Source organism: Fusarium falciforme, chromosome 4 (assembly GCF_026873545.1).
Source record: "Fusarium falciforme chromosome 4, complete sequence".
NCBI classification, from domain to species: domain Eukaryota; kingdom Fungi; phylum Ascomycota; class Sordariomycetes; order Hypocreales; family Nectriaceae; genus Fusarium; species Fusarium falciforme.
Window position 1 is genome coordinate 392,166 of NC_070547.1, and position 19,150 is coordinate 411,315.

At 53.3% G+C, this 19,150-nt stretch overlaps 7 protein-coding genes across 7 annotated transcripts; 3 read left to right on the plus strand and 4 right to left on the minus strand.

Annotated features, from left to right (window-relative positions):
• Nucleotides 1-129: 129 nt before the first annotated feature.
• Nucleotides 130-1,145, minus strand: NCS54_00487800 (Hypothetical protein; the record flags this gene model as incomplete). The annotated part of the gene is made up of 2 exons (XM_053150400.1): nt 130-986; nt 1,070-1,145. 2 exons carry the CDS (start codon nt 1,143-1,145, stop codon nt 130-132), a joined length of 933 nt encoding a protein of 310 aa, XP_053006375.1.
• Nucleotides 1,146-1,854: 709 nt separating this feature from the next.
• On the minus strand, nt 1,855-4,158 carry NCS54_00487900 (RNA polymerase II subunit A C-terminal domain phosphatase; the record flags this gene model as incomplete). The annotated part of the gene is made up of 1 exon (XM_053150401.1): nt 1,855-4,158. One exon carries the CDS (start codon nt 4,156-4,158, stop codon nt 1,855-1,857), a length of 2,304 nt encoding a protein of 767 aa, XP_053006376.1.
• Nucleotides 4,159-6,371: 2,213 nt separating this feature from the next.
• NCS54_00488000 (Condensin complex subunit 1) lies at nt 6,372-10,186 on the minus strand (the record flags this gene model as incomplete). The annotated part of the gene is made up of 4 exons (XM_053150402.1): nt 6,372-6,542; nt 6,602-8,995; nt 9,042-9,307; nt 9,361-10,186. 4 exons carry the CDS (start codon nt 10,184-10,186, stop codon nt 6,372-6,374), a joined length of 3,657 nt encoding a protein of 1,218 aa, XP_053006377.1.
• A 593-nt stretch (nt 10,187-10,779) lies between these two features.
• Nucleotides 10,780-12,333, plus strand: NCS54_00488100 (Protein kinase domain-containing protein; the record flags this gene model as incomplete). Its single annotated transcript, XM_053150403.1, has 2 exons — nt 10,780-11,146; nt 11,207-12,333. 2 exons carry the CDS (start codon nt 10,780-10,782, stop codon nt 12,331-12,333), a joined length of 1,494 nt encoding a protein of 497 aa, XP_053006378.1.
• A 428-nt stretch (nt 12,334-12,761) lies between these two features.
• On the minus strand, nt 12,762-13,502 carry NCS54_00488200 (60S ribosomal protein L27a; the record flags this gene model as incomplete). The annotated part of the gene is made up of 4 exons (XM_053150404.1): nt 12,762-12,980; nt 13,077-13,166; nt 13,226-13,334; nt 13,471-13,502. The coding sequence occupies 4 exons, from the start codon at nt 13,500-13,502 to the stop codon at nt 12,762-12,764; spliced, it is 450 nt and encodes a 149-aa protein (XP_053006379.1).
• A 338-nt stretch (nt 13,503-13,840) lies between these two features.
• Nucleotides 13,841-16,663, plus strand: NCS54_00488300 (ATP-dependent DNA helicase CHL1; the record flags this gene model as incomplete). The annotated part of the gene is made up of 4 exons (XM_053150405.1): nt 13,841-14,005; nt 14,135-14,587; nt 14,637-15,309; nt 15,375-16,663. 4 exons carry the CDS (start codon nt 13,841-13,843, stop codon nt 16,661-16,663), a joined length of 2,580 nt encoding a protein of 859 aa, XP_053006380.1.
• Nucleotides 16,664-17,428: 765 nt separating this feature from the next.
• NCS54_00488400 (Hypothetical protein) lies at nt 17,429-19,036 on the plus strand (the record flags this gene model as incomplete). The annotated part of the gene is made up of 3 exons (XM_053150406.1): nt 17,429-17,670; nt 17,721-17,888; nt 17,941-19,036. 3 exons carry the CDS (start codon nt 17,429-17,431, stop codon nt 19,034-19,036), a joined length of 1,506 nt encoding a protein of 501 aa, XP_053006381.1.
• Between the last annotated feature and the right edge of the window lie 114 nt (nt 19,037-19,150).

The following is a 19,150-nucleotide window of genomic DNA, read 5'->3' on the forward strand; positions in this document are numbered from 1 at the left end:
ACCCATCCTGCCATCATCAACAACTACCTTCAGTTACACAACCACAGCTCACCCTCAACTCAACTACTCAACCTTGTCAACAGTGATCAACTCCAACCTCGACAGCATAGCCAACCACATCTCCATCGCCTACTTGACCTTGCTCATCTGCTTCTCAGTCCACTCCCACAACTCCCTCCCAACCCCCTCATCAAAGCACATCCCATCCCCGCCATTCCCCTTCCCAACCGGCAAATACAACGCAACCCTCCCCTTCTCACCTTCAATCTTCTCCCTACTCCCAACCCCCGCCGCCGCCCAAGCAGTATTATACCCCCCCTGCTCAACAGTCATCATGGTAGGATTTGTGACGTACACAAACATCCTCTTCCAGAACCCCAGCTCCGTGACGAGCCCCGTGGCTATGACACCCGGATGAACTACCACGCTTGTGATTTTGGGATGTCGACGGTGGAGTTCACGGGCGAAGACAATGTTGGCGAATTTGCTTTGTCCGTAGCGACCCCATGTTCCCCAACCTATGTCTTCCTGTGTGGTGTGCAGCGTGGCAAAGTCGATGCCGCCCTTGGGATGGCCCCTATATCCCAACGATGTGACGGATACGAAACGCACATCTGCGTTGGGGAGTTCTGCAGTTTTGAGCATCACGGGCAAGAGGTGCATGAGGAGAGCCGCGTTTCCAAGGTGATTGACGCCAAACTGCATCTCTACACCATCCTTAGTAAGACCAGCGTCAACAGCCATGATACCAGCGTTGGCAATAAAGACATCAAGTCTATCATGTCGAAACTTGCTCGCTGCAGCACGGATGCTAGACAGCGATGTGAGGTCACATTCGAGAAATGTCGCCTCGACAGGTGGTGAAAGAGATTTGAGGGCCTCTAGAAGGGATGCTGCTGAAGAGGCAGAGCGGCCAGTGAAGTAAATGTGCGAGGGGTTGTGTGCCGCGAGTGTGAGGATGGCAGATTTTCCAAGGCCAGCAGTTCCTAGGATATGTTAGACAATAAATCGCCATGCCAAGGAAGAGTTTTAGCGGTTTGTGAAGTCGTGTAGGGGAGTGTCAACTCACCACCAGTGACAAGAATGACCTTTCCAGAAAGATCACTCACGTCCTTGTCAGGATCGAAACCACAGTAAGAAGGCATATCGTTTCTTAAATTTCTTAGGTAGAGCAAAAGGAACAATTATGTCAATAGAGAACAGATGTAGGCGCGCCACGCTATATCTTCGTACTACTCCAACAGGAACAAAAGCCCTCTTTATACTCAAACAAGAGCACCTCCGTCGGAAAGACGATGCTCCTTATTATCCTCGCTTACATGCCAAAACGGCCCAATCCGTCATGTCTTTACAGTCCGACTTGAGATGAGGCGGCATGATAATCGACCGACGCTCACCGGGATACTTTACTAGGATTTACTATCGCGAAGAGCAGCCAAATGCATGCAATTGCGTTAGTGCGGGATAGTTTCCAATCCCTGGCTGCCCCACTTCGACACGGCCAAATCTCCCCGGCTGTGTCAAACTGGAAGCGCCTCCTTTCAGGATTAGCAAGCTTCACTTACTATGACGACTACAATTCAGAGCCCAGCTGAGCATCGTTTCAAAGTATCAACTTGTGATATCCCTCTAAGGCCACGGATCACACATCGATGGTCACCATTATGGCATCAAATCGCTTCATTCCCATGCCTCAAGGGGGGTATTGTAAATACATACACTAGATGCTGGATACACAAAATATCAACTCCCTCGCCATCCCTCCATATACAGTCCTTCTAAACCATCCTCTTTTAACTAAAAAATGTCCCGCGCCGCGCCCGTAACATATTCCAACCCCCCTGAGCTCCAAGTTTAATCACCGGCAGCCTCCAACTCTGCGAGTAGCTCTCTCTCCAGCTCGTCCTCGTCAAAGTCCATCGTCTCATCTGCATTAACCAATCCATTCTTGTTATCCGCTGCTTCGTCCCCTGTCGGTCCCGGAGTCGGTAAGCTCGCATCTTCTTCATCTGCGTCGTCGCCGTTGGGCGTATGTATTGCCCGCAGTCCTGAAGCGCCTCGATTCCGTGCCAGCCGCTGCTTCTTAGCAAGAACACTCTCGCCTATGCTTGATGCTCCGTCGTTATCCGACTCGTCTGGGTCGGCCATCATCTTCCGCTTTGTCCCTTGCTTCACACTATCTCCATCGTTGGTCTCAGCACCAGAGTTTGTAGCCGTGTCATCGCCGCTCTCGCCGTCGTCGTCATCGTCGTCCATGAACTCAGCGAGTTCATCTTCGGCTTCACCCCAGTCAAAGTCCTTGAGCTCCTGGCCTGTCTGTGCATCCTCGACTTCTTCCACCTCCGATGGCACCTCTGTGGTGTCCTCTCCTCCCTTCTCCCGGTCGATGTCGTGGATCTCCAGATAGTATGGTCGTTCATCCAGCCGTCGCCATTGACTGAGGCAGTCGGTGAGCCAGTTCTGATTCACAATCTTAATGCTGGGAATCTTGGCCGCCTGCTGCACCTTCTTTGTCCGCGGGCGTGAGGAGGCCACAACGAGATGCGTCACTCGCTTTGACACAGTGTCAAGGACCTGAGCACCAAAGCTTTGAGCTTGCATCCCGATCTCTGACTCCTCCACCTTGACTCCAAGCGGTACAAGACCAGACAAGACAATCACAAGCCCAGAAAGAACGCTAGACTTGAGCTCGTCGAGGATGTCACCAGCGTCCGGGACCATGGACAGGTCAACACCATCGTCCACAGAAGCTCTCCGCTTCGTTTTGCTGTGCGCGGGTGGATGTGTGCCTTCTGATTGTCTCCGCTCCGCTCGTCGTCGGTCATATGTCTCGTAGAACGATGTGTGCAGATCAGTGAGGTGGTCCTGGAGGGCGATGAGCTCCTCATCATCATCAACAAGAAGATTCCGGTGGTGGCTGTGTGAAGAGTCGCCATTCTGGGGGTCTTGTTGCTCATCCTCCTTGTCCAGCTCCTCTTGCATGTGCAGCAACGGCCGATCCGTCAGCTGCTTCTCCAGCGTCTTCTCTTGCTCCTCGGTCTGAATCTTCAAGTTCATGGCATCGTCGCCACCGCTCATCCTAACAAGCTCGTCCAGAGGCGAGGCCTTAGCTGCTGCCTTTGCCTTGGGACTTGTGGGCTTCTGCTTGAGTGTCGGCAAGACATCCTGTCGCTTGGGTAGGAAGCTCGAGTTGATATCGCCGATGCCCTTGAAGAAGTCGTAGGGTACAACCTTGATCAGGTTTGGTCGGTTCAATGGCCACACGTCGGCTCGATCGTCGATAATAACTACCATGTCCGTGCTAACAGGGAACAGGCGCTGAAGGCTCTTGGAAGTAATACTACCGTTCTCATCACGACTGATGACGCGGTTTCCAAAGAGCTTTTTATCGGGGTCGACAATACGAGCGATGTTAAGGGCATAGGCGCGTGTACCCATAGTGTACACGTGCAACTCGTACATCTTGGAAATCTCCTCGAGGAACTCAGCCAGCCCAGGTCGCAACTTGATGTAATATGTGCATCCGCTCGCGAGGCCGCGTGGGCCATCATCGTTGAGCTGGAAGCTCTTGACGTCTTTGACAGCTTGATGGTTGGGGTTCGTCGGGTCGCGCTGCCACTCGCCGATGGTGGGTTCGATACAGGCGTGGATGATCGTCTGGTCCAGATCGACGACCAGGGTCAGTTTTCGTTGCCGCAGAAGCCGCTTCTGAGACTCGTGCTCGGCCCTGGCGGCAACGTTCTCGCTGACCATCAGGGCAGTCTGGTCGTGTGTCATGTTGATCATGGCACGATCCGTATCCCGCTCCTCAGTGGCCCAGTTGATCTCGGTCATGTCAGCGCCGCACAAGCTGCATAGGCCCTGCATCTGAACCTCGTGACCGCACGCCTCCTCGACCAAGAAGCAGGGCGCGTCGGCCGCGACCTCCATGCCCTCGCGGATGCGCCATTGTTTGAGGATGCCCTCGGCTGGGCTATCAAACTCTGTGTATGTGGTTTCGTCGACCCAAGTATCATCGCCGATCTTGCGCTTCCAGAAGAACTTGTACTCGAAGAGGCTATCCTGCTTCTTGATCGTGTCGCCGGGTGATTTGAGGAGCTTGGTGATGGTGATGGGGTAGTGTAGGCGCGTGCCTAGCGGGACTACCTTGTCGAACATGGTAGGATAATGTCGATGTTGGTGTTGTGGGAAAGGCTTCTTAAGACGGCGGTGTGCCTCTACAGTTGTAATCAATAATGTTAGCGCGTGTTATTCCCTTCTGTAGTGGTTGACCTCCGATGTCGCGTTCACGATGCCAATGCAGCGCCATCAAAGAAACGTACCTAGAGAGCTCCCCTTTTCTTAATCCTTCTCGGCGCAGGCCCTCCAGCCAAGCCCATGGCCTCACCAGAATACGGCGCGGAAAGCCGATGTGATTCGGCGCCAGAAAGACAAAGGTTGAAGTTTGTCCCACGTGCAATCGCAAGCCGAGAGTTTTCGCGTTGTATCGTCGCCAAAGAGTCTCAATGGACGCTTTCCGTGAATTTATGCCAAGCGCAGATAAATTCTCTCGATGGACTGCAAGAGATTTTTCCTTGTTCGCGTCGCGATGCGTCGCTCGTTGGTGGTCGATGAACGTTCTTTGAGCGGCCTTGCTCAAGGTCGGGGAGAAAGCTTGCACGGAGGTGACGCACTTGGTACGCAGCGCAAAGCTCACAGCACTCAAGTGCACTGCTCAGCGGGCAGCTCTCGCCTGTACCCGCAAACGGACCGTGGAGAACGGTTGGCGCAAACAGCGTCACGTGGGTGAGACAGCCCACTATGCGGAAGACGCTGGAATAAAAGTCCGGCGCACGATAGCTGGGTGGCGCAGCAAGTTCCCTGTCGGGATTGGCGATCGCGATCGATGGTCCAAGCTTTCCGCTGGTCGGGGAGAGCTGTATATCCGAAGTCAATCCCAAGGGGACTGAGAAAACGGAGACGCAGACAAGGTGGGTGACAAGGGGACTTGAGTCCTTGTTCTATCCTCTTTCCCGAATTGAACTGGATCAACGAGAAGAGAATTCGCAAAGAAGCACGCTCAAGCCTGATGCCTGCAGCAGCCAATTGACAATGCGACGCAGAAATGCGACAGAAGGAGGGGCCGGGGTTGTGTCGTCACACGAATCGCGGGGGTGGGAAGATGGTATGGAGTATAAAAAAGGTTGATGATTGTCAATCAAGTTTTGGAAGCTCTTCTTTTTGGGTTATCGGAAGAAGGCGGGTTTCTGCAATAGCAGCGTGTCAGCAGAGTACTCCCAGGCTGGCGACATCCATCAGACAAAAGAAGATGTCAATAGCCGCTCCGGAACGAGAGGAAAGGAACGGGGGTGTCGGGTACCTACCAGAAAAGTACACTAGGATCAAATGGTCGTCCTATGAATGGGTCGCAACTGCCGCGAAAACAGGAGGGAAGACCCGCCCTTTTTGTACTTTTGGGGGCAGCGATGCCATGCTAACCTGAGGTCACCCCCGGACGCGCGCAAAGGTCAAGCTCGTCGCTCCCGCCGCTTGGAGCTTGGGAGCTTCTCCGAATCAGTCACATCATCCATTTTCATTGAATCATTCACAATCGCGTCCGCGTTCCCTGCACCGGGAAAGCCTCGGGACAAGGAAAAAGAGAGAGGTCTCATCATCATGTAGTAGTGCACAAGACACGCTCTATTGAATGCTTCGCTTTTTGTTGCTGTTGCCTCCATAACTCGGTTTCCTCATCCCATCCCTGCTGCGGAGGCCCGTGGCCGAGGCTGTCACTTGGACACGGCTCTGTGGGGCGCTGCCAGTCACGATGGCTCTCGACGCAAGAGTGGCCTCAGACGCTTGGTGGCGCGCATCATGCCATCCAGTTACCCTAGACAAATAAGCTAGGCAGACCACAAGTTGTCGTTATTGACTCAGTTAGCGATGATTCAGGCATTATTAATGGTGAATATAGTTTCTGCGGTGTTCTCAACGTTTTTCACATGTCTTGAACCATAGTTACTTCGTGGGGGCGCGCTGTGGAACCTCTTCACGGTTCAGCTTTACCAAACCATCATGAAACTTGGAATACCACAACAAAGAGATAACCACCTAGAGGTCCTGATGGACCTACAACAGCACTCGTTTACCAGCCACCAATACAAATCAGGAAAGAAGTGGACGAAGACACGCACACAAATATCAAAACATCAAAATTCATCAATGAGACTGGTATCAATATCGCGACAAGACAATGCACCTCCAGGTCGTCAACCGTCAACATCTATCGTTGCATCCCGTCCCATGTCATTCATGCCATCGTTTCAACCCAATCCAGACTCCCGCTTCCAGCACATAACACGACAGGACAAAGCACATACAGCAGCAATATCTCAAGCCGCCGATTGAACCATCTTGTAACCCTCAGACACCAACTTTGTGATCTCCTCGTTCTTGTGCTGCAGAATGCCCAGCGCAAACGCGACATCGTTCCACTGTCGCTCCGTCTCACATCGGCTGAGACGCGCCGCAAGCTTCTCGGCCAGCTGCTTGGCATGCTTATCCTGGTGGGTGCGTTAGTTATCACTGATTGAGTGTCAAGTTGTATCTGAGGGGGACTCACCTTCTCGACAAAGCCGAGCAAGAATCTCACAACCCGGCGGAAGCTCTCTTCCTCCATGTTACCGCCGGCACTCAGCAGACTAAACATGTCCACAAAGTGGTTGTACACAGCATTGTCCTTGGTGCTGAGCTCAGTGAAGAACATTCTTGCCAGATCCGCGATTCTGCGATCATCATCCTCCATGCACTTGGCCATCTCGCCGAGCTGACCCTTGACCTTGACCTGACCAGCCAGGATCAGGAAGGTCAGCGTCATCAGACATGTACGCTTGACCGATGTATCGGCGTCTGCCAAACGACGGTATAGAAAGTCGGTGTTTTCATCAATCAGGTGGTTGAAGCAAACCGCCATATCTCCCAGAGCAATCACTGCGTTGGATCGCACCGTCGCGTCAGGCGAGCGCTCCATGATGGTGATGAGAAGAGGCAAGTTGGTCTCGCAGTATTCGGCAGACACGCACATGAGTTTCGCAAGACACAATGTTGCGGCGGCCTGAAGACCCTTGTCAGCATATGTAGTGTTGTTGGCGCAGATCTCAGAAACAAGAGGACCGAAGATGGCCAACAGTGAGTTGGGTCCATACAAAAGCTCACGCTCACGAATATGAGCCATGGCTTCTGTAAAGTCATCTTCTGTTGTGCCTCCAATCAGGTCCAGCTCGTCGGCATCCTCCTTGTCCTTGTCGGACTTGGCTGGTGCAAGCTTCTCCTTCTCCTGCTTTCTGCGCTTGAAGTCAAGTTCGCAAAGCTCAAGATGGACAATCTGCTTGATGGCAACATGTCCGACGATGAAGAGAAGCTGTGACAAGGCAATGGCGTTGTCGCGCTTCTTGGGCTTCTCATTCTGGGTGGGAATCTGATCCCCGGTAGGGATAGGCTTGGTATCATCCCGAGATCCAGGTCGTGACCCGGGTTGTGAACCTGGCCGAGACTGCGGTTGACCAAAGACTTGTCGTGTCTTGTGTCGGATGATATCTGAGCAGAGGGTATCAGGGTGCTTGGCGATGGCATAGATAGCATTGATGGCCTGCTCTGCGACTCCATACCACTCCTTGCTGTCCGAAGGCACATCGGTGATGGCAGCCAATCTGGCCGACACAGCGTGGTCATTGGGCAGACGAGAAAACTTGATCGGCGAATCCTTTGCCTGTCGCCCTGTGGGGTTGATTCTCCTCAGAGCAATGCAGGTGTACTTGGCTAACTGGAGGTCGTTGCGTCCATGTGCTCCAAGACCTGTTCGCAGCATCGTCTCGATTTCACCAACAACAATCTCAGGGTTCGCAGTCGCCAACATGCCCAAGATGATGATGGCACCTCGTCGCTGAGTGCGAGAAATCTCGCGCTTCTGGACACCGTAAACCTGCCACAGCTTGGTGATGACAACCTCAGGAATCATGCCGCCCTTCATCATGGTAGCAAGTAGTTGCTCAAGAGACGTGAGCTCAGCAGGCGTAGCACCAGATGTGAGACTGATCATGTTCCGCGCAATATAGTTGGCCGCATCGTTGGGGCTGAACGAGTCAGGGGCCTCGAAAAAGAGTCGTCTATAGCAGTCGATCAGGTGTGCCTGAACTCCCTTGCCCTCATCACTGTTGCCCTTGGTCCAGATAAGGCGAAGCATGCGTCGGATGCCATCCTTGTTCTGCTCGATGTTGTAGGCGTCGCCAACCTCGAAGAAGTCGATAGCCTCAATGACCTCGCTCTTGTTTCTTGAGCCAAGAAGCTGGCAGATGGTGCCAGTGGCTTCATGGATAACATCGATAAACTTGAGCGCTTCGTTGTAGTACCTCCTGGTCAAGGTGAGCTTCTCAATGGCCTCGCTCGTGGCAGCCTCCTCCTGAGCCTTCTTGATAGCAGCCACCTTCTCTTCTTCAGTCATTGGCTTGGGCTTCTCAGGGGAACCGATCTGCGTCGCCTCATCTAACAACTCGTTGTCGACAGTAGTATTGGCCTGATCACCCCCGAAGCCAGGCATACCAGGGGGCGGCTTCAGAGCGTTCAGCTCTTCCTCAACCTTGTCCAAGCGAGCCTGCCATTCCTTTCTTGATAGTTGAGCGCCGTGCATGACAGTAAATGGATGGGTCTTGATGAGAGTGCCAAGTAGCTTGATGGCATTTCTCCTCACGTTGCTGCTCTTGTCCTCCAGACTTCGGCAGGCGAGCTCAGCAGCCTTTTGACGACGCTTGGGGAACTTCTGAGCAAGCTCACACAGTTTCATATAAACCTGGAGAGTTCTGCATCGGCAGTATGGGTTAATATCGAGGAAGCGCTCTTCCAAAACATCAAAGAACGCGTTGAGTTGAGACTTGTGGTTCTCGCTACGTTCGTCCTGCTTGCTGAGATAGCCGACCATGTTTCCACAGACTTCAATGAGGGCGCATCGAAGGGTATAAGACTGATTGTGTCAGTTGCGGGGCGGTTCATTCTCCGAATCGTCTTACCTCGCTATCCAGTTGCTTTGCGAGCATTGTCATCTGCTTGATCACCAGGCGTGGGGCCAGTTCGGACAACTTGGCGATGAAAGAAGAGACAGACTTGGGTCCTCGTGTATCGTTGGAGTTGAACTCCTTGTTACTAATTTCTCGAAGGACCTCGTCAGCGAGTTGGGGATAGTCGTATGTCTCGGCCAGAATGTGTAGAAACTCGGCCATGGGTTCCGACAAGTGTTCAAAGTAGGTGAGGTTCTGGATAATGTTGATTTGCGCCGCTGATCACTGTAAGCCATGTGAATCCACTCAAGCCCACGTTGGCATAACATACCATATCCATGGCCGTGGTGCTTCACAGCAATACACAGCACCTTGAAGCAGTGCATTCGGATGGTCGTGGCCTTTACCCGCTGCTCGCTCTCCAACACCATGTAGACCGGCCGAGTAAGAAGTCCAATAAATGTGTCTCTCTCGCTCGTGGTCAGGAAGATCTTGGACAACTTGAGCTTCAGGACCTTGCACATAATCTCCAGAGCAGCCTGGAGCTGTGTGGCCGAGTCCCACGCTGCCTCCTTATCCTTGGCCGCACCCTTCTTGGGCTTTCCACGTCCTCTGGAAGCAGGCACCGCCGAAGACTTTTCAGCCGCCTTTGTCTCGACAGCAGCAATGGTCCACTGCAGGAGAAAGGCGTATATCTCGAGGAGCTTCTTGTGGTGGGGCACGGAGTCCTGCTCATCGGGCGAGTCGATGTCGCTGTGAACCGAGTCGGCCTCGGCGCTCAGGCCGCTCATGATGAGGTCGAAGATCTTGCTGAGGGCGTGGGTGGGGAGGTGTGCTGTGTATCTGGGAGTTTCAACTAGCTCAGAATCGCGTCCCAACGATGTCGGTTCGGGAGAAGAGGGGTGAAGGGAAATGGGGGCTAACTTGAGGAGGAATTGCAGCGAGTCCATGTGGGAGGCTCGCATTATCGCGTCGGGGTTGTCGGCGACGGCGTCGACGATGGGGTTCAGTACCGAGTTGACCACGGGGTTCGTGAGCGCCTCGGGGTCATTCTCGCAGTCGAACAGGGCGCTGTGGGCTTCTGGCGTGGCGATGCTCGCCGGGTCTGACATGTAGTGCTTGAGAGCATCGTTGAGGTCAAAGTCGATTGTATCCATGATGGGCGGTGCGAAAGAGTCGCCGCCGCAGAAGCGTGCGCACGACGGTGAATAGAGGGGAAGAAGCGGAGGGGAGGTGAAGTGCGGGACGCCAGCACAATCAACAAGGAATCATCCACTGTCGTAATTATTGTTGTGTATCTCTCTGCGCCAACCGTATCCTGCGATGGCGCGCGCCGTCAAATACCGGATCCGTCGGTGCTGGCGGTGACGGGTATTATTGTCGTCGATAGCTTGTATGGTGTTTTGGGGGGGTTATTTGGTGGCCCTGCCCGAGATTGGCCCCTTGGCAACGATTGTTTTTGTTTTCTTTGACGCGCCCACTCAGGACCCTTCCCCGCCATCATCCACTAAAACGCAGCGCGTTGCGCCCGTTGAACCCCTGCAGCCACCACAGCCCGAGTCGAGCCCCTCCAAACATCGACGTCCCCCAAGCCTCTTGTGATTTATCAGTCTCTGTTCTGACTCTTGTTCTTGTCTTTTGTTTGGTCTATTTGTCTACAGGCACTCGATTTGACTGCCCAATAGCCCTGCTTGTGCAGAGCCCAACTGTTCAAAAACACATTCCGAGTGGCAATTTCTGGGGAATCGACATGGCTGCCACAGCGCCTCATCATCATGACAGGCAGTTCGAGATCCACGAGGACATAAGGACGGAGGATACGGAGATGATGGTGGAGGAGGAACGGACCGAAGAGGCTGGGCCAAACGAAGAGGACGAACATGTTCAACACAGCCATGTGCATCAACATCATCACATGCAGCATCACAACCCGCAACAACAACATCACCATGTTCAGCAACAAACACATGCCGTCCAGGAAGAGGAGGAAGAGAGAGTAGAGGAATCTTCTGAGGACGAAGCTGTCGATCGAGGTGTTCAAGAAGACATGGAAAAGCTACAGAGCGACTTCCCTGGCTTCCGCAATCGGTACCGTCTGATCAAGCGCATCGGCGAAGGTATATACATCTCTGCCATGACATCTCTAGATGCCCATTGAACTCGACTAACACATCCAGGAACATTCTCAACCGTGTACAAGGCTGAGGACATCATGTACGACCACTACGACAACAGTTGGGACTACGAGGACGACTCGTCAAAGTGGACGCCGCCTCCAAACGCAAAGCCAAGCAGCCCTGTTCAGCGACCCCGTCGCAAGGCACGATACGTCGCCATCAAGAAGATCTATGTCACCTCCAGCCCTTCCCGAATCCTCAACGAGCTCGAGCTCCTCCACGACCTCCGTCAATGCCCCTCCGTCTGCCCCCTGATCACCGCCTTCAGACACACCGACCAGGTCGTCGCCATCCTCCCGTACTTTCGTCACGGGGATTTCCGCGCCTACTTCCGCGACATGACCATTCCTGAGATCTCTATATACCTCCGCGAGCTCTTTACCGCTCTCAAGAGTGTACACGACCACAAGATCCTCCACCGAGATATCAAGCCCACCAACTTCCTCTACGACCCTACCACCCAACGAGGTGTCCTCGTCGATTTTGGCCTCGCCGAACGAGAAGGTTCCGATAACAAGCCCTGTCTCTGTAACGAGAGCAGGGAAGTGCGCAAACACCGCCAGGCCAACTCAGTGTGGGCGCAAAACTCGACAAACCCCCAGCCAGGCTACCCCAAGTCCGATACTCGATCCTCCCGCCGTGCCAATCGTGCAGGAACTCGAGGTTTCCGAGCCCCTGAAGTTCTGTTCAAGTGCACAGAGCAAAAGACGTCCATTGACATCTGGTCCGCGGGTGTTATTCTCCTCACCATCATGTCGAAGCGTTTTCCCTTCTTCAATTCGGCCGACGACGTGGACGCCATGATCGAGATAGCAACCATCTTTGGCTCCAAGCGCATGAAGGCTGCGGGTCTCCTACACGGATGCGTCTTTGAGACCAGCCTTCCCACAATCGGCCAGGGCGGTTTCTCCATGGAAAAGATCATCCTCTGGAGCACATGTCGAGGAGAGGACAAGCCTCTGACGCCGGATGAAAAGATGGCTATTAGCTTTCTGGAATCCTGTATGGAGCTGGATCCTGGCAGGAGGATAACGGCAGAGGAAGCCTTGAGACACGACTTCCTACAGCTTGGAGAGGTTGAGAGTGACAAGAGGTATTATGACCAAGAGTCGGCTGACCAATATTAATGTCCCGACATTGTACATTTAATGTAATCATAGAATCATGGCCAGGGGCGTTGGGGGCATCAAGATGTGATTGATCAAGTGGTTGGCTAGATATCCATAGGTGCCAACATGGCTGCAATACCCGTCAACTCGTCCGTACCAAGTGTTTCTTCAAAGTATCATCCAGGCATCCCCATTGCAGCAACATGTCTGAGACGCTGAGGTCATGGCTAATGGGCGAAAATCGATTTTTATTTCGTTAAACTCCGTTTCGAGAGTCCCTGATGCAATGCTCGAAGCCGACCAACCCAGGTCCCAATTCCCTCCCCCCATCTTTCTTTCTTCGGCATCCAGGGGAGCATTCATGGGGACCTTTTTTCCCGGTTTCCCAATTCCCAGCCCCGGACTCCTAGCCTAAAGCCAGCTCAAAGGACATGGCATAACTTGATCTATGCCACAAGCTCAACAACACCGCCGGCCTCGGTGATCTTCTTCTCAGCCAGACGGCTCACCCACCGCGCGCGGACGACCAGGGGGATTTCGGGGAGGCGGCCCTTGCCGAGGACCTTGGAGTAGCCGAGGGGGAGGAGGTCGAGGACGGGGACGGTGTCCTTCTTCTCGCCAGAGACGTAGGCGTCACGGGTCTCGGTGGGGACGAGGGACCACAGCTGTATCGAGTCAGTCATTTGTTCTTGTGCGCTTTGCCTTGATCCATCTCAGGTGTTGAATCGGATATCGTAGGCTCGAGGAGGGGCTGTATGTACCTTGTCGAGGTTGATGACGGGCTTCCAGAAGTGGTTCTGCTGCTTGTGGAAGTATCGCATACCAACCTTACCGAAGTAACCGGGGTGGTACTGTCGCAGAGTCAGCCATTCCATCCTCTCTGTCGTATCTCGTCGTCGGGTCGTCGAACCTTGTCCATGTTGGTACGGTGGTGGTGCTGACCACCGGCAAGACCACGACCACCGGGGTGCTTGCGGTGCTTGCCGATACGGCCCTTACCGGCGGAAACGTGGCCGCGACTGTGAACAGAGTCAGCCCATCACAAGTTCTCCGGATATCGATATATTGGTGTTTCTCTCCGCCGCCGTCGACGGGGCGTTCAATGGCGAATTTGAGCGCCCTCGTAGACGTCGGCGAGAGGGATTCAGAACGTACTGCTTGCGGGTCTTCGACAAACGGGTAGGCATGGCGACGGCTGTGGTGTTGTCGCTTTTCCGGTGTTCACGGGTCGAAGCTGAAGTGGGTGGTGATGTTTTTGCGCTGGGGGCTTCCAATGGCTAGCACCGAATTGTTAGGCGAGAGGGCAGGGGAACCCTAAAATGGGTGGGAAAAAGTGTGGGCGAATTTTTGGTGGGTCTGTCCTGGTGGTGAGATGTTCGGTGAGTCAGGTGACTTCGTGGTCAGACCGTGGTGAATGTCGGTGTGGCCCCACCAATGACGGGCCGTTGATGTCAAACTCGAGACGCGAGTCTCGCGACGTGGTGAAGAAGGAAGCAGTTTCAGTGCAACATTGTTGATGATCGATATGGCGCAAACAGATGTTGATGATATTTCCAAGGGCTTGGAAAACCTCGACTTTCATCATCCTTATACACCTTACGATGTCCAGGAGCAGTTCATGAAGACGGTGTACAATGTGTTGGAGACCGGCAACGGCCAGGTCGGGATCCTAGAGAGTCCAACTGGCACTGTAAGTGAATTTTCATGTTGTCATGACAGCCTTCATGCACATGCTTGCGTTGAAGCAAGATATTGCCAAGCGTCGTGATGATTGCTTCCCGCATGCACTATTCCTTGTCTGTCAACTAACAACCAACAGGGCAAGTCTCTTTCACTCATTTGTGCATCCCTGACATGGCTACGAAATCACAAGTCAAACCAGTTTGAGAAATCCATTCAGGAATCTGCAGAGGCATACAAAGATGAGCCCCCTTGGCTTGTTGAGCAACTCCTCCGACGAAAGCGAGAAGAGCTTGTCGGTCGCTGGGAAGAACGAGAGAAGCGCCTTGAAGCTCTTCGACTCAAAGAAAAGGCCCAGGAGGAGCGAGCCCGGAAACGACGTCGTGTTGAAGAATCTGGACCGTACCATCGATCGCGTGTGGAAGACGAAGATGCAGAGTGGCTACTGGACGACCCTGACGATCGTGACACTGGCCCTCAGGATGCACTCTCTGGTCTGAGTAAAGAGTCCCGGGACATTCTTGCGAGTATTGGACTGGGTGGTCCAATAAAGCCGGAAGAGGAAGACGACCTCATGGAGGAACAGATCAAGGTGTGGACCTCCATACTACGTTCACTTGCCAGCATAGTAACATCATTAGATCTACTACACCTCAAGAACACATTCCCAGCTATCGCAATTCATCGCCGAACTTCGCCGACCCACATTTCCGCCCTCACTTCCAACATCTTTAGCCAAAGATGAAGAGTCGAAATCAGAGGCAGTCAAGCTTGTGCCGTTATCATCTCGCCAGCGGCTATGCATCAATCCACAAGTCTCTCGTCTTGGGTCTGTTCAAGCAATAAACGACCGCTGCGCAGAACTTCAGCAACCAAAATCGGGAAAGAAATGTCCTTTTGTTCCCAAAGAGGATCTTCTCTCGCAGACACACCAGTTCCGCGACTCTGCGCTGGCTACCCTTCCGGATATCGAGGACCTCCATCACCTTGGCAAGTCACTCTCTGTGTGTCCGTACTATGCCTCGCGAACTGCACTACCAGGGGCTGAAATCATCACACTGCCGTATCCTCTTTTACTCCAGAAGAGTGCGCGAGACGCATTGGGAGTCAAGCTGGAGGGTAGTGTTGTGATTATCGATGAGGCGCACAACATTATGGATGCAGTTGCAAATGTTCACGCAGCTGAGATTCGGTTGAGTGATCTGCGAAGAGGACGCGGCATGCTGGGCGTATACGTAAAGAGGTTTGGCAAGAAGTTGAAAGGCGTCAACCGAGTCAACGTTGGAAGAGTCGGAAGAGTAATTGAGGGTCTGAGTGAGTGGATGGATGGTGCCCTCAAGTTCAAGGCAAGTCTCATCTTTAGTCTGACGTTGGCACAGTATCTGACTCTAAGCAGCAAGAACATGGGATCGTGGATCCAAACGACCTCACCCGACCAAAGGGAATTGATCAAATCAACATGTTTGAGCTGATCCAGTACATCCAGGAATCGAAGCTCGCCTTCAAAATCGAGAGCTATGCCTCTCATGTTGAGAACGAGGAGGCACCTACAAAAACCCCCAAATCGACCACTCCAGTACTTCACACTTTGGTCTCATTTCTTGTCGCGCTCACAAATCTCAGCTCCGAGGGTCGAATATTTTATCAGAAAATTAAAGGAGGAGCTCCCGATGTCCAGCTGTCCTACCTACTGCTATCCCCAACTCATGCATTCTCGTCCATTGCATCAAGCGCCCGGGCGGTGGTTCTCGCTGGTGGAACAATGTCTCCATTCGACGACTACAAAGATCACCTGTTCCCTTCATTAGAACCCGAAAAGGTGACAACACTGAGCTGCGGGCATGTCATTCCGCCTGAGAATCTCTGTGTGTGGACATTAGCATCATCGCGGCCGGGGATGCCGCCTTTTGAGTTTAGCTTTCAGAGGCGAAGCGACCCAGAGATGATTACGCAGCTGGGACTTGCGATTTTGAATCTCTGCTCTCTGGTTCCTGATGGCGTAGTCATCTTCTTTCCTAGTTATGGATATCTCGACGAGGTGGTTGCGGCGTGGCAAAAAACCCAGGGAGCGAATGCGCAGCCAATCTGGGAACGACTAGGAACGCGCAAGGCACTGTTTAAAGAAACAAGAGGCGCATCAAGCGACGAAGTCCTTCAGGAATACACCAATGCCATTCAGGGCGAAGGGAGCAACGGAAAAGGCGCTCTTCTACTCAGCGTCGTCGGCGGCAAAATGTCAGAGGGCATCAACTTCTCCGACCGTCTCGGACGCTGCGTCATAGTCATCGGCCTACCGTATCCCAACATTGCATCCCCAGACTGGAAAGCAAAGATTGAATACATCGAGACGATGACGCAGACCAACCTCACAGCACAGGGCACGTCAAAGGAAGAGGCGACAAGCAGGGCCAAGCAGGCGGCAAGAGACTTTTACGAAAACGCCTGCATGAGGGCCGTCAACCAGAGCATCGGGCGTGCGATCCGGCACCGGGGCGACTATGCGGCGATTGTGCTCGTGGACCGGCGATACGGCACGGACAGGATCCGGGGGAAACTTCCGGGGTGGATCAGAGGGGGGTTGGTGGGGGACAGTCACGAGAAGGGTCTCGGAGGGTTGATGGGTGCTGTCGGAGGTTTCTTCCGAGGGAAGACGAGCAAGGCTCACTAATGATGGGCTTTACAACATGATCAGGTTTTCCTTGAACACAGCCTTGGACAAAGATGGGAGCTCGTTGGAGAGGGTCGCACCAGGAGATTCGAGACCCTTCTTGGCGTGGTGAGGACAAACGGCGTAGGCGAGAGGCGAATCAGAGAATGCGGCTCGATCTGCCCGCCACTGAAAAGCAAGATCAGCGGCCATGTTGGACAGACGCAGAACACGCGCCGAACATTCGACAAGCGACAGGGTTCACGGTCGATAGTTCATCAGCCAGCAGGGGCACACCTTGAGGAGCTCACGCCATGGACAGCAACCAACATAGACAACGAGACCGCATTTTCGGTTTATGGACATGGCTACAATCGGCAATTTTTTTTTATCACTATCTTGGGTTTAACAGCTTATGACTGTTTGCAGTAACAAGGGACACTAGAGAGGATCAAGTCAAAAGGGTGGGATCGTGTTAGTCAGTACAAGTGCGCCCTACGACAACCGAGACCAGGTCCCATGGGGGGCGAGGTTTTTATCGCGCAGATTTGCACTGGGGGGAGACATGACACGGTCGATTCGCGATTAGCAGCCAGTAACAAAAAGGCCCGAGTTTGTATTTTATCAGACCAAATTTGTAGAGGCGGAACCCGGCACCGGACCGGGGAGGGGAGATTCAGACTGGTCGACTCAGATTCATTCCATATATAATTGCATCTTTCATTCCCCCAGATTTTCCCCATCCCATGTTGCTTTTTTCTCACTAATTAACTGCCCTGAGAGAAAATGGCTGCAGCACCCACAGACGCCGAAAAGGCCGTCCCGGCTCAGACTGTTCCTCCACAGGTCGACCACGATGATCACAGCGACACCGAGAGCATCAAGGCGGCGGCCCTCTTCCACAAGGCTCTCCGCATGGGAAGAGTGGAAGAGAAGGGTATCCAGCCCATCCCCGTCGAGGAGCGAACCGTGACGCGCTTCTACAATATCTTTACTGTGTGGTGTTCCATCAACTCGAATATTCTAGGGTGAGTCAAAAACTTTTCACCTCATATGAGAAATAAACTAATGGCTGTAGAATCACATTTGGCATGCTTGGTCCTTTGGCGTATGGCCTGAGTTTAAGGGATTCTTCTCTTGTTATTCTCTTCTTTTGCATGTTCTCGACGATTGCGCCGGCGTATCTCGCCACTTTTGGACCAAAGACGGGAATGAGGCAGATGATCCAAGCGCGATACAGCTTCGGGTGAGAAGACCTCATTGCACAAACATGACCAAATTTCACTAACAGGTTTCAGTCGCTACCTCGTCTCAATCCCTGTTCTACTCAACCTCGCTACCCTAACCGGCTTCATCGTAATCATCTACGTCGTCGGCGGCCAATGTCTCTCAGCAGTCTCAGGCGGCAGTCTATCCCCAGACGTGGGAATCGTCATAATCGGCCTCCTCTCGCTCTTCATCTCCTTCTGCGGATTCAAGGTCCTGCACTACTACGAGACGTACGCCTTCATCCCCGCCATCATCGCCATCACCATCGCCACGGGATGCGGAGGCTCGCAGCTCATGAAGCAAGCTGCCCCCGCTGCGGCGCCTACTGCTGCGCAGATTTTGAGCTTTGGCATGATTGTTGCGAGTTACATGATTCCTTGGGCGGCTATTGCGAGTGATTTGACGACGTATTTCGATCCCAAGGTTCCTTCGTGGAGGGTTTTTACGTACAGCTACTTTGGCCTCCTTACGCCTACGATTCTCCTCATGACGCTTGGTGCTGCCATTGCTGGCGCTCTTCCCAATGTTCCTGAGTGGGAAAAGGCCTACGGCGAGACCCTCGTCGGTGGTGTCCTCGCAGCCATGCTTTCAAGCGCAGGCGGTTTTGGAAAATTCGTCGTCGTGATCCTCTCCCTCACACTGCTAGGCAACACAGGAGGAACTATGTACGCCATCACGCTCAACTTCCAGACTCTCATCCCAGGTCTGATCAAGATCCCCCGATACGCCTTCGCCATTGTGGTCACTGTCATCGTGATCCCGACAGCCCTTCGAGCCCAGCGAGACTTTTTCGTCAACCTCGAAAACTTTGTCGCTCTCATCGGATACTGGTCCGCCTCCTTCATCGGCATCGTCACAGTCGAACACCTCGTCTTCCGCCGGGGCCGCTACGAAACCTACGACCATGCCATCTGGAACGTAGCCTCCCAACTTCCCCTCGGAGTAGCAGCCCTCGCAGCGGGTGTCATCTGCTACGGCCTCGTTGTGCCGTGTATGGCACAGGTGTGGTGGACGGGACCCATCGCCAAGACGACGGGCGACATTGGCTTCGAGATTGCGTTTGTGCTTAGCTCGTTGTTCTACATTCCCTTCCGATATATTGAGAAGAAGATGACGGGGAGGTGATGAGTATGACTCCAGGCTTCAACGCCGGGAGTGAAAAGTTGTGTTATGCCTTTATGAGCGACGGCCCAGGGTAAAGACAGATAGGTAATAGACAAAAGTATCAGACTTGGCTAT